The sequence below is a fragment of the Pan paniscus genome, chromosome 3 (genome assembly GCF_029289425.2).
Source record: "Pan paniscus chromosome 3, NHGRI_mPanPan1-v2.0_pri, whole genome shotgun sequence".
NCBI lineage: Eukaryota > Metazoa > Chordata > Mammalia > Primates > Hominidae > Pan > Pan paniscus.
Genome location: NC_073252.2, coordinates 49,184,125 through 49,197,838, shown reverse-complemented (window position 1 = coordinate 49,197,838; position 13,714 = coordinate 49,184,125). Strand labels below are relative to the sequence as shown.

The 13,714-nt window shown below is 34.8% G+C and overlaps 1 protein-coding gene across 1 annotated transcript in view; it reads left to right on the top strand.

Moving 5' to 3' along the window:
- The window catches only part of FGF5 (fibroblast growth factor 5), a 703,839-nt gene that overhangs the window by 602,640 nt on the left and 87,485 nt on the right, over positions 1 to 13,714 (top strand). Inside the window, exon 5 of the mRNA XM_063603779.1 lies at positions 95 to 237. Coding sequence (XP_063459849.1) covers positions 95 to 237 — 143 coding nt within the window. The remainder of the gene's footprint in view (positions 1 to 94; positions 238 to 13,714) is intronic.

The window sequence follows — 13,714 nt, the reverse complement described above, 5'->3', positions numbered from 1 at the left end:
TCATATTAGTGTTTTACATCATTCTATCCTATGGCATTCCATAATAAATCAGCTCTTTTATATTTTTGTCTTATTCTCTATTCTGTGCTACCAGTCCGTGATCTTTATTCGTGACAGAAATTCTCATGGGCAAGAGATATCAGGATACATCGACTATGCCCACAGGCTAAAGACGGAAGATTTTGAAGTGTACTTTACTGGAAAAAAAAGACTTCTTCCAAGGCCTACAGATATAAGGTAAATTACATACAATTATTGCACCCTTAGAGGCAGGGACAAAGACTTTTTATTTTATGGTCTACATTGTGCCTAAAATGCTAATGTATATATAACAGGAATGTGGTATAACTGATTATTAATATGAAAATAACTAAATCTTAAAATAAGGAATAAGCATAGATGCATTGTTTTTCCTTTAACAGCCTGAGAAAAAGGATTCTTCAGAGACAAGATAAGTAAATTCCCAGTGATATTCCTTTTCAATGATAAGTAGTGCCTAAATTTTGTTAACCTCATGAGGCTTTTGCAGCACTTGGGACTTGGTCTGTCCAGAAGCCTCAAGAGCTGCTCATCTAACATGTTTTCCTCCACTTTTCTTTGGTCACCAGCCAAAGTGCTGGCCCCTGATCAGCTCACCCTCATTTCTCTCATCTCTGTCCTATTCTGGGACACCCATTCCTTAACACCCATCATTCTTTTTACTACCAATGCTTGCCTTTTATTCTAGAACCCTTATCTATCACCTAGCATCTACCCTACACTGCCAATCTATTCACAGATGGGTTCTTCTACTCCCTTCTAAATAGCATGCAAGCTAAAACTTTTTATTCCCTCTTACTTAACTATAGAACCCCAAAATTAAGTAGCAGCATTATGCTTTAACTCTCCACTGCTGTATTCAGATCATTATTTGATGATTATAACAATACCTACCTCCTCTGAGATGCCTGTTATCCTCTATCCACCCTTACTGATATTATCTGAAGACTTCCTTATCCATCACCTTTTTTTGATTTGTTTGTTTTTGAGATGGAGTCTCGCTCTGTCGCCCAGGCTGGAGTGCAATGGTGCAATCTTGGATCACTGCTACTTCCACCTCCCGGGTACAAGCCATTCTCTTGTCTCAGCCTCCCATGTAGCTGGGACTACAGGCACATACCACCACGTCTGGATACTTTTTGTATTTTTAGTAGAGACAGGGTTCCACCATATTGGTCAAGCTGGTCTCAAACTCCTGACCTCAGGTGATCCACCGGCCTCAGCCTCCCAAAGTGCTGGGATTACAGGCGTCAGCCACCGAGCCTGACTCCCATCTCCACTGTAATGGACTTAGCTCTTTCCTATCCTACCTAGGATAACATTTCATTTAACTTCTCTCTTGCAGTAATGCCCATTGCCCATGTCTTTTTGATTTTTGGTTGTATCTGACCTACTAACATTCCAAAGTCGATCGATCCAGATATTTTTTCCACTGCACTTGTAGCTACCCCACTGGGTACTGCTGAAGGAAATTTTAGGAAATTTCACAAAACTGTGGATTGCTGTGCTAATAACTTATGGTTTCCAAACTCAATTGAGTCCTTTATGATTCTTAAAACTTATGTTCAAAATTAAAGTCATTTTAATTCCTGAAGCCTGCTATTGCTTCTGTGTCACCTGTCTTGGCAAATGGCATCACCCTTGAAACCAAAGGCAAAATCCAGATGTTATCCTAGACCTCTTGTTTTTTATCACCACCTTTATAACTAATAATTTATTAAAAACACTGAATTCTATTATCTTAGCAGCTTTGTTTTGTTAAAGCAAATTTAAGATATCTCATTTCACCTGCAAACACTTCAGCATGGATCTTTATCTGATATCATTTTTAAAGAAAACATCTTGGCATTATCATACCTAACAAAATACTTTCCTTAATGTCATCTAATACCTAGTTCACATTTCATTTTCACCCTTAATAACATTTAATTGACTGTCTAATTTATTTTTTATAGTTTGTTTGACCAGTCAAAATTCAAGTGATTTTGTGTTTTGTCTTACTATATCTTGACCTCTTGCATGCTTTTTTTTTTTTTTTTACAACAGTCCCCCTCATTCTTTTTATCTTCTACGCTATTGATTTGTTGGAGAAACCAGGTCCTGATAAACATTGTCCTCAAATGTCTCACATTCTTGATTTTACTGATCCAGTAAAATCGTGCTGTTTATTCTACTATCTATGTTCCTCTATTCCCTATAAACTGATTTGATTAAATGCAGTATAATTTTTTTCTAAGTAAGAAATTTTAATATGTGATGCTCTGTACTGACTATTGCCCCAATTTTAGATCTCCTGAGCTCAATCAGTAGGTTCAGGTGGTGTCAGTCTAATTACTTCATTACAAGATTTTCCATAAAATTTCACCCAATGGTGTTAGCATCTATTATTGAAAGCTACCTAAATGTTTTTACTAAGGGTTGAATAATGGTGAATCTATAATTATATTATTTATCCTGAATTTTTTAACTTGAATTCTTCTATAGAGAAAAACTTTTCCTTATCACTTATTTGGTTACCTTGAAATAAATTCATGCAGAAATACAAAATAAATATTTTTTTTCATTTATAGAAAATTTGAAGCCAGAAACACAAAAGAGTGTAGAGATTATACCAAATTATTTTTCAGAGTAGTTGTATCATTTTGTATCCATGAGAAATACTGTATAAGTGATCTGGTTACCCCTCATCCTCACCAACACAAGATATTAACAAACTGTTCTTTCCCACTGTAGTGAGTTATAAATGATCTCTCAATGTGGTTTTCATTTTTATTTACTTGATTATTTATTAGATTGGGTATCTTTTATTGGCTGTTCAGATTTTCTTTCTGTGAAGTACCTATTAAGATTTTTCCCTGTTATTTCAAGTGAGCTATTCTTTTTCTTGCAAATTATAAGATTCGTTTTATTTATTTTTGGATATTGATTAATCCTTTGCCTCTTATGTGTATTTCAAAATATCATCTCTCTGTGTGTAGTTCTTCTTCTTTTTTTTTCATTGATTTTGGTGGTCAGAAATCAGAAGTTCTGATAGTCATCTTAATGCATTTTAAACTTTACCTCTGCAGTTTGTGCTTTTGTATTTTGTTTAATAAACCCCATCCTTTTTGGAAGTCATAAATATACTGTCTTATAGGATATTATAGTTTTGCTTTTGATTTTATATCTTTAACTGCCCAGTATTAATATAGAATATGGTAGTTAGGCAGTTGTTATTAGGGGAAAAAGTCCCTTAGGTATATGAAGTTCCATACTTAGTTTGATTCAGAACTAAAGCCAAAATTTAAAATTAAATATTTCATAAAGTCTCTATATCCTTACCTTTTAGCATGTTCTTTTATTCTATGCAGAGACAAACATTTTGTGGCTATGATTAGAATCTGGTCTTGCATTTTTACTGTGGAAAATATAAATGTCAATAGACAGCTGCTACTATTATGAAATGTAGCAGTAGAAAGGGCCCTGACCAAACTGGCAATCTTTTCAATTCAGCTTCCATCTTAACTATGTCTTTAAGATTCAGTGCTTTCTTTTTGACACACTTGTAATTTTAAGTGGATAGCAGGTTACAGTTTCAAGTTCCTTCACACTTCCCTATTGATATGGGCATGACAAGCATTATTCTTACCATCAGAGAGAGGAAAAGATAAAGAGTAAACCACTTACTAAAGTTCATAAGTGAAACACTGATGAGACAGGACAAGTTCTTCAGCATTCTAATTCACTGTTCACCTCTAGAACACTATTCCTGGTTTAAGCTTTTATATCCCAAGGACAACTGTACCATGTAGAATCATTTATAAGCTCCGCATATATTTGCATACATTTCCATGTTTATGCATGTGTCGAACAAAGATCTAAGGCTTGCCTATAGAGCTCTACCCATCCCTCAGATAGGATAATCAAGAGGAAATGAAAAACTTTTCTTTGTGTTTCTTTTTAGAGCTTCCATGAAATATTCATACCCTTGACCAGAAAATGACCTTAAATACTAAAGCTTTGAAAGGTATTATTGTCAAATTTCCCTTGAAGTCCCATTGTCTGTTTTATTAAAATGTTTAACGTTCCAAGCCCCTGAAGTTAGAATTATACACACTTATCCTGTGCTTAAGTGCATTCTTATGAAAGCATTCTGGTAACATATTGGCTGATTCTCAAGTTTAAAAAGGAAAAAATAAAGCAGTAAATGAACCCAGGGTTTCTACAAATAGTATTAAAATATTGCCTATTTTTAAAGTTATTAATGCTTTTCCAAATTCGAATATGGTGATTGTTCATTAGAATATTAGTTTAGTCTTTTCAGCAGATATTCACTGAATTTGAAAGAGGGGGAAATACTTTGAGCGAAAACCTACTAACTAAAGGAGACTTGCCACAACTACCTAGCTCCTTGATACGCAAAGTATAGTCCATGAACCCACAGTGAAGCATCTCAGGCTCTCTTCCAACCACTGAGTTAGAATCAGTATATTAACATGATCCTCAATATTTCCATATGCTTATTTATCTTAGTTTGTGCTGCTGTAACAAAATACCACAGACTGTGTAATTTATAGACAATAGAAATTTATTTATCATGGTTTTGGAGGCTGGAAAGTCCAAGACCAAGGTGCTGGCAGAATTGCCATTTGGTGAGGCCTCCTTTCTGCTTCCAAGATGGTGCCAGAAAAGGGCTTAAACTAGTTCCCTCCAGTTTCTTTATAAGGCACTAATCCATTTCTGAGGCAGAAGTATCATGACTTAATCACTTTCCAAAAGCCCTACCACTTAATACACCAGTTTTAACATAAATTTTGAAGGGGACACATTCAAACCATAGCAATATTAAATTTTGAGAAGCATGCCCTGGACTGGTGCTCTCTACTAGGGTAGCTACTACATGCATATGGCCACTGAGTACTTGATGTATGGTTAACCTTGAATTAAGATGTACTGTGAGTGTAAAATGCACACTTGATTCTGAAGACTTCTCATAAAAATACAAAATGTCTTATTAGTAATTATTATTTCATGTTAAAATAATAATGTGATAGATATTTTGAGTTAAAATACATTATTAAAATAATTTTACCTATTTCTTTTTATTTGTTTTTAATGTGACTACTAGAAAATTCAAAAATACATCTGTGGTTCACATTGCTGGCTCATATCGTATTATATCTCCATTAAGCAACACTCTTCTGGTCTACTTGTCCCCAACCCAGAGGCTCAATCTCACCCCAATCTTTAGAACCAGTACTAATCTTAGATAGGTATGATGTAAAAAGCCAGAAACCAGAGATCACCAATTAGTCATTGGACCAGATCTGCCTGCAGAAATTTTTATTTGGCCTGCACAATTGTATGTAAAATTGTGTCAATGTTTCAGAAACAAAATATTTCCCACAAAATATCTTGGACTTGAAATTTTCTTTAAACTTATAAGATCTCTCATCTCAACCATCATCTAGAATTAAACTGCAGCTACTTCCTCAGATGGGGCATATTTTTACTAGATTAACACAGACTTCACTAACCACATATATTGATACCACCATCACCCTTGAGTTACTCATGCATAGTACCTGCTAGCTTCTTTTAGGCATTTGAGTTTGTGACTTCTGGTTTAAACTGCTATCTTAGATTCTAGAGGTCATATTTTCTGTTAGCTTAGTTATGATATTCTTTGCTCACCCACTATGAGTGAGTTAATTTCAGCCCTTGGTCTCCCTCAGGTTGTTCCATACTGTGGTTACAAGGTTGAACTGCATCAGAGTCTGAGATGATTATGATGATGATTTAAAAACAATGATGATGTTAACTGAGCACTTAATGTGCATAGTACTAATTAATAACTAAAGCACTGTACTAAATAATTTATATATTACATATTATATATAAATATTATATATTACATTTACAAATATTATATTATATATAATATTTCATTTTCTCTTTACAACAACCTTATAGGTTAGGGACCTGATATGGTTTGGCTGTATCACCACCCAAATCTCATCTTGAATTGTAATCCGTATAATCCCCATATCACGGGAGGGACCTGATGGAAGGTAATTGAATCATGGGGGCAGTTTTCTCCATACTGTTCTCAGGATAGTGAGTGACTTCTCACAAGATCTGATGGTTTTATAAGCAACTGGCATTTCCCCTGCTGGCACTCATTCTCTCTCCTGCTTTCCTGGGAAGAGGTGCCTTCTGCCATGATTGTAAGTTTCCTGAGGCCTCCCCAGCCATGTGGAACTGTAAGTCAATTAAACCTCTTTTCTTTATAAACTTCCCAGTCTTGGGTGTTTCCTTATAGCAATATAATAATGGACTAATACAAGACCTTTTTCACATTTTAACACTTAAAAAACCTGTATCATTAAAGTGTTAGCTGGCTTAACCAAAGTTATATACAGACACATACATATGTACAACCAGAAATCCAGGACCAAACAGAGATCACTGCCATTATTTTTTTTTATTCAGTACATTATTCCATTTAAGACTTTGACATGTAAAGATGTCACTTTTGACCTCAAATCCATATCCCAATCCTTCCCAGGTCATATTTTTTTTTGTCAGAAGTGTGTCTCATGTGACAAGACCTAATTTAGGAATATTTTTCAGAACTTTAAGCAATCCTGCTGTCCACAGTTAAGACTAGGAAATTTTGGCCATCCTGTACCCACCCTTGCCACTTCCTTCTTTCATTCAGCTTGGCAGAAAACACCCCTTTGTGCTTAACCAGGCTTTCATTTTCAGTCACTGTGAGTAAGAATTATAGTGTCCCCACAGCTTTGTGTGTGGAAGAGCTCTGAACAGAATTAAAAGTGACCTGTAATTGTGGTTTCAGCCTAAAAGTCTTTAGGGAAACATTGGCCCTGACTTGTTGAACCTCAGTTATGTCCCAGGATACTTTTAGAATCTACTCATATCCTCTGAACTGTGGTTCAAAAAAATTTTGTAATATCTACTTGGAATTCTTTTACAGATAAATTTAATTTTCCAATACTTAACTCATTTTAGCTTCTCTTTATTCCAAGCTAAATATTAAGTACTGTCTCTCATGGAAAATTCAGAAATGGAGCAGAGATCCCAAAAGCCATATACTGTGCATGTAACCCATAAACTAGGACTAACAATTCCTACTGAATCCTTACTAGAGTATCTGTCTGTGTCATCTAATGATAGAAATTATTCATGCACAGTTTGGTCCATTGCTTTAAAAGAAAAAGTCAGAATCCCAGAGCAATCACTTGGTAGTTTCTTTAGTTGTCTAGAATGTGTTTCCTTGAAGATTGTGTCTCTGGATAAACCTTAAGTGAATAATTAGAGATCTCACAGAACCTCTAGTTTATTGACACTGACTGTGGTTAAGACAGGATTACTCTTTACATAAGATTTTTTCCAACTTTTTAAAATTTTTGGTCAAAAATACACAACATAAAATTTCAGTTTAACCATTTAAAGTGTACAGTTGAGTGACATTAAATACATTCAAATTTTTGTGCAACTTTTCCAACTTTTTATTATTAATTTTTTTTAAGTTTTGGAAAAGTTCAAAGAATAGTACAATGAAGGCTAATATACTCACAACCTAGACAAAACAATTGTTAACATTTTTCCAAACTTGCTTCAATTCTCTTTTGGTATTTTGGTGTGTGTTTATTTGTGTCTATGTTTGTACTATTTGAAAGTAGCTTACAGATTTCACCTTAAAATATTTCATCTTGCGTCTCGTGAGTATAAGGACATCCTCCTACATAACATCACCATTATTCTAGATAAAAAAATTCATAATTATTTTCTACTGTCATCTAATGTTTAGCTCATATTTAAATTTTCTTAAGTATGTCCAAAATGTATTATAGCTACTTGTGTGAATCATCATTCAATGTATAAAAATTACATTGCTTGTGTCTCTTTACTGTCCTTTTCTGTAAAAGAGCACCTCTCTCCATACTTCCCAGCCAAATATTCTTTTCTTTGTGATGACATTGACGTTTTAAAAACACAGGACCCTTGTCTTTTAGATTGTTCCATATCCTGAACTTGTCTGATTGTTTCCTTGTGGTAATATCTGACTCATTTCTCTTATCTCTGTATTTTCTTTATACTGGGAGATAACTCTAAAGGCTTCATTTTGTTCAGTATAAATATTTCTTTTAGACAAGAACTTCTCCATTACATATTGCATCATATCAGGAAGTACCTAATGTCAAGTTGTCTCATTATCAGTGATGCTCAGTTTGACCTGTTGGTTAAAGAAGACTTGCTATATCATTCCTCTAAAAAGATATATTTTCCTTTTTTAACAAAATTTAGTACCTAAACGAGTATGAACTAACTTTTGTGTCTTTATATAAGCCTACTTGTTTTTCTCTTTTTTTCTTTAAAATTTACATTTTACAAGAAAGTATATTAGTAGCAAATTAACTTTGCTTTCCAGAGTTATTTTCATCTAATTTTCTAAATTAGAAGAAAGGATAGTACTTGTGAAAACAGAATTTAAGTAGAGTTAAAGCTGTAAGTGGAGCTTGCAGGAATTGTACACAACTTTCAATGTAGAAATAAGCTATGCACCAAAATTAAATTGTTTATTGTCTAGAACTCAGAATCATTTTCCTTGAGATATTGTCTTATCAGAGGTAGTTTGTCAGGTCATGTCACAAATTTTCAAACCCATTATTTCCATGGAAAACTTACTTTTATTTTATGTGGCAAAAAGAAACTTGAGGACATTAAATAAATATCTCTACTGTCCTATAGCTTCCCTATCTCAGCTCTTATGATGACTGTATCATTTGGGTAAATAAAAGAAATAAGGATGCACCATGATCATTATTCTTTAGATAACATTTCCATGGGCACCACACAATAAAATCACTAAGGTAAATGATGCTTCAGGGGACACATTTCGCCCTCTGGGGCATCAGGAAATATCAGTTCCTATTCTTGGAGTACATGTAAATCAGTATATTTCAGGAAGAATTTGTGCAGTGGTCCAACATTAGCAACTTCAGTAGCCCTAGAAGTCTAGTGATAATTGGAAATCTAAAATCTAGAGATGCTTAAGTATAAACCCCACAAATGAAGAGAGAAATAATTAGCTTGCTTATGGACAACAGGGTAGATGTAACAAAAATGGGACTAGATCTTAGGTCTCCTAATCCCTAGTCCAATTTTTTTTAACATTCCAGCATGCCGTATATTTATCTATTCTTTGATTGCCTGACCATTACACATTAGAAGAATTACATGTTAATTTAGCTGTAGAAGTGACAGTATAATGTTAACTTGTTGGTTACTTGGATCTAAAAATCTCATCTCTGTATTTTCATTTGTTTTTAACACTCGGCATTTTTACTTTCAATCGAAATTTATGTTTAATTTTTATTTATTTTTTACATATTATTTTTGAAGAGTGTGAGTGAAGCAGATAAGCCCGCAAGATGTGTAATTTTAATTAATGAACATACTTTACAATCTGGTAACATGTGTATGCACCACTGTGCCAAAATTTAATGAAATGGGTTAATGGCACTTATTAAAGTTGTTCGGCTTCTCTAGTCATAACACAGAATTCAACCTTTTCCTCCATTTCTTATATTCAAATAAATAAAGTGATAAATGAGTCCAAGCATGAAAAGTCAAGTCAGTCAGAATGCCTACATACCTTCTTATTATTTCCTATAATCTGTCTTTACTATCATTCATGCATTTGGAGGTCTACAAAGTCAGACCTTTGGGATTCTATTGTTTAAATTCCAGGATAAACTGAGTACCAAAGTCCTTTGACTGTGATGCACTGTCAAGAAAGTTCAGAAAATGAACATTAAAAAATGAAGAATGGGAAAAAGAAATGAGGAAAGAAAGGAGAAACAGGAGGAGGGAAGCGGGGAGAAAGGGGGGAGAGAATCTATTCAAACAAGAAAGGAAGGAGGGAAGAGAGGATGGAAATGGCTTGAAGTTCATGAAAACACCTCCAAATTAGGAAGTCTTCTTGAATGCCTTTTGTATAAATACATGAAATGAGTTCATTTAAATAAGAATTATTGCTTTGAGAGAAGATGGGGGAATGTCAGCAAGACAGCAAAGTAGAAAGCCATAGCTTTTATTTCTCCACAAAAAAAAAAAATGTCAATATAACAACAGTATTAGTATCAAAATATTTTGAGGAGAAATTCAGAATGCAGTTAAGAAATATAATCATCCAGGTGTAGTGGCTCATACCTGTAATCCCAGCACTTTGGGAGGCCGAGGCAAGCAGATCACAAGGTCAGGAATTTGAGACCAGCCTGGCCAATATGGTGAAATTCCATCTCTACTAAAAAAAAATTAGCCAGATGTGGTGGTGGGTGCCTGTAGTCTCAGCTACTCGGGAGGCTGAGGCAGGAGAATCACTTGAACCCAGGAGGCGGAGGTTGCAGTGCACCAAGATCACACCACCGTACTCCAGGCTAAGTGACAGAGCGAGACTCCATCTCAAAAAATAAAATTAAATTAAATTAAATTAAATTAAAATTTAAAAAAGATGAAATTTTACTTTATCCATGTGGGTTCTTCCCCAAAACAATCTTAGTTTAACACTGAGAAGCTTGCCTTAGTACATGATTTCTCCTATAGTGGGGAAAGTGAGATTGCAGTGTGTGCCTGGCCACCTAGCCTCCTGCCTTTGCAGGGTGCCCTTCTTGCAGCTGGATTCTTTTTGGCCTCATACTGAGCACTGAACCACCTGTAGATCCCAGTCCTCTAAACAACTAGAAATAAAGGAAAGAGAAGAGAATTCCCTCACAGCCAGCATTGCTATTCAAGATAAGGAAAAGGCACAGAACTGAGGTTGTATCTCTAGGAGGAAAGGAAGAAAGTGAAGGGAATTCTATTGCAGGCATTTCAGAACCCTCTATGGAGTGAGGTTCTTTCTCATCTCATACTAAGTGCTGAAGGACTGGCAGAGCCCAGTTCGAAGGAAAGGGGAGGGCAGCCCCTAACAGCTCTGTGAGATTGGAAATAAGGTGCATAACAGAGGTTCTTCCTCCAGAAAAGACAGAAAGAAGTGAAGGGGCCTTATCTCCTGCAACTCAGAGTGCCCTCTATGGAGCCAGTTTCTATCTTGCATCATAACAAGCACTGAATAACCAGCAGAGCTCAATTCCTGGAAAGGTACGCAACAAAGAAAGGAGACAAACATCGTCTTATAGCTGGCACTGCTCTATAAAATTGGAAAAAGAACAGAATTGAGGCTTTTCCTCCAGGGGGAAGAAAGTTTCCAGTAAGTTTCCAGCCTTAACAGTGTGCTCCTTGTTGAGTTGGCCTCTATCTTGCCTCATATTAAGCACTATTGACCAGTGTGTATGCCTCTCTGAGTCTGGACTAGTACATAAAGCTTGGAAGAGGTATCTGCTTCTTTAAATGTACAGACAACAAAGTAAACCTACAAGGAATATGAAGAATTAAGAAAATATAACAAAATTTAAGTAAGAAAACAATTTTTTAGTAACTAACCCAAGATAAATGGAGATCTGTGAATTGCAAAAGAATTCAAAATAATCATCTTAAAGGTGCTCAGTGAGTTACAAGAGAACGTTTATAGACAGCTGAACATAATCTGGAAAACAATAGATGAAATGTATGAGAAATTCAATAAGGAGATAGAAATGATGAAAAAGAATTAACCAGAAATTTTGAGGCAGAGGAACACCATAACCAAAATGAAAAATTTACTAGAGGCCTCAACAGCAGATTTTATCAGGCAGAATAAAAAATCGGTAGGTTTAAAGACAGGTTATTTTAAATTGTTCCATCAGAGGAGCAAGAAAAAAGAATGAAAAAGACTAAAGAAAGCCTAAGAAACTTATGCAGCTCTGCCAAGAGAATCAATATACGTGTTATGGAAGTTATAGAAGGAGAATAGAGATAAAAATTGGTAGAAAGTGATTTAAAGCAATAATGATGGAAAACATCCTCAGTCTCAAAAAGGAAATGGAAAGCTAGATTCATGAAGGCCAAAGGAACCCAAATAGGTTGAATTTAAAGAAGTCTACATAAAGATACATTGTAATCAAATTATAAAAGTCAAAGGAAAAGCAAAGTTCAAAGTGGTAAGTAAGGCCGGGCGCAGTGGCTCACGCCTGTAATCCCAGCACTTTGGAAGGCCGAGGCGGGCGGATTACGAGGTCAGGAGATCGAGACCATCCTGGCTAACACGGTGAAACCCCGTCTCTACTAAAAATACAAAAAATTAGCCGGGCGCGGTGGCGGGCGCCTGTAGTCCCAGCTACTCCGGAAGCTGAGGCAGGAGAATGGCGTGAACCTAGGAGGCGGAGCTTGCAGTAAGCCGAGATAGCGCCGCTGCACTCAGGCCTGGGCAAAAGAGCGAGACTCCGTCTCAAAAAAAAAAAAAATTAAAAAAAAAAGTGGTAAGTAAAAAGTGTCTCATTACATACAAGATAATCACCGTAAGACTATAAGTATACCTCTCAGCAGAAACTTTGTAGCACAGAAGAAAATGAGATAATATATTAAAAATATTAAAAGAGAAAAAACTGCCAACCAAAAATAATATACGAGCAAAGCTATCCTTCAGAAATGAAGGAGAGAGAAAAACTCTAAAACAAAAATTGAGAGAGCTCATTACAAGACCTGCCTTATTAGAAATGCTAAAGGGAATTCTTCAAGATGAAGAGGACACAAATAGATGCTAATTAGAAGCATGAAAACACATAAAATTATAAATCTCATTGCTTAAAATAAGGATATAGATAAAATATAATAATGGTGATGCATAAATCATGTTCAATTCATATAAAAGTTAAAAGACAAATGCATAACAATATCTGTAACTACAATAATTTGCTAATATACAATATTAAAAGTTATACATTTTGACTCTAATAACATTAAGCATATGAGAGGAATGAAGAAGAAAAGTTGAGAGTTTTTGTATGTGATTGAACTTAAGTTCTTATGTGAAAATGGACTGTTATAACTAAAGATAGCGTATATTAGCCTCACGGTAAACACAAATTAAACCTGTGCAAGATACAGAAAATATAAAGAGACGGAATCAAAGCATACCACTATAAAAATCAGGAAATCATAAAGAAAAACAGCAAGAGAAGAAGAAAGGAACAAAGAAACTACAAAATGTTCAGAAAACAACAAAATGACAATTAAAAGTCCTCCCTATCAATAATTACTATATATTTAAATAGTTAAGTTTCCCAATCAAAAAAGTGGATGAAAGGATAAGAAAACATTATCCAACCATATGCTGCCTACAAAAGACTCAGTTTACCTTTAAGGACACAAACAGGCTGAAAATGAATACATTTTCATGAAAAAAAGTTACATAAAATAATAATTTAAAGAGAGCAGGAGTGTCTAATCTTATATTAGACAAAATAGACTTTATATAGAAAATTTTCACAAGGGATAAAGAAGTTCATAATAGAGTGATACAGAAGCGAATTAAGAGGATATAATTTTTTAAAATATGCACTCAGAGCTCTTAAATATATGAACCAAATATCAACAGATTTGAAGGGAGAGATAGCAATACAATAATAATAGAGGACTTCAATAGTCCACTTTTTTGTTTGTTTGTTTGTTTGTTTGTTTTTACTTTTATTTTAAGTTCAGGGGTACACGTGCAGGATGTGCAGGGTTGTTACATGTGTCATGGAGGTTT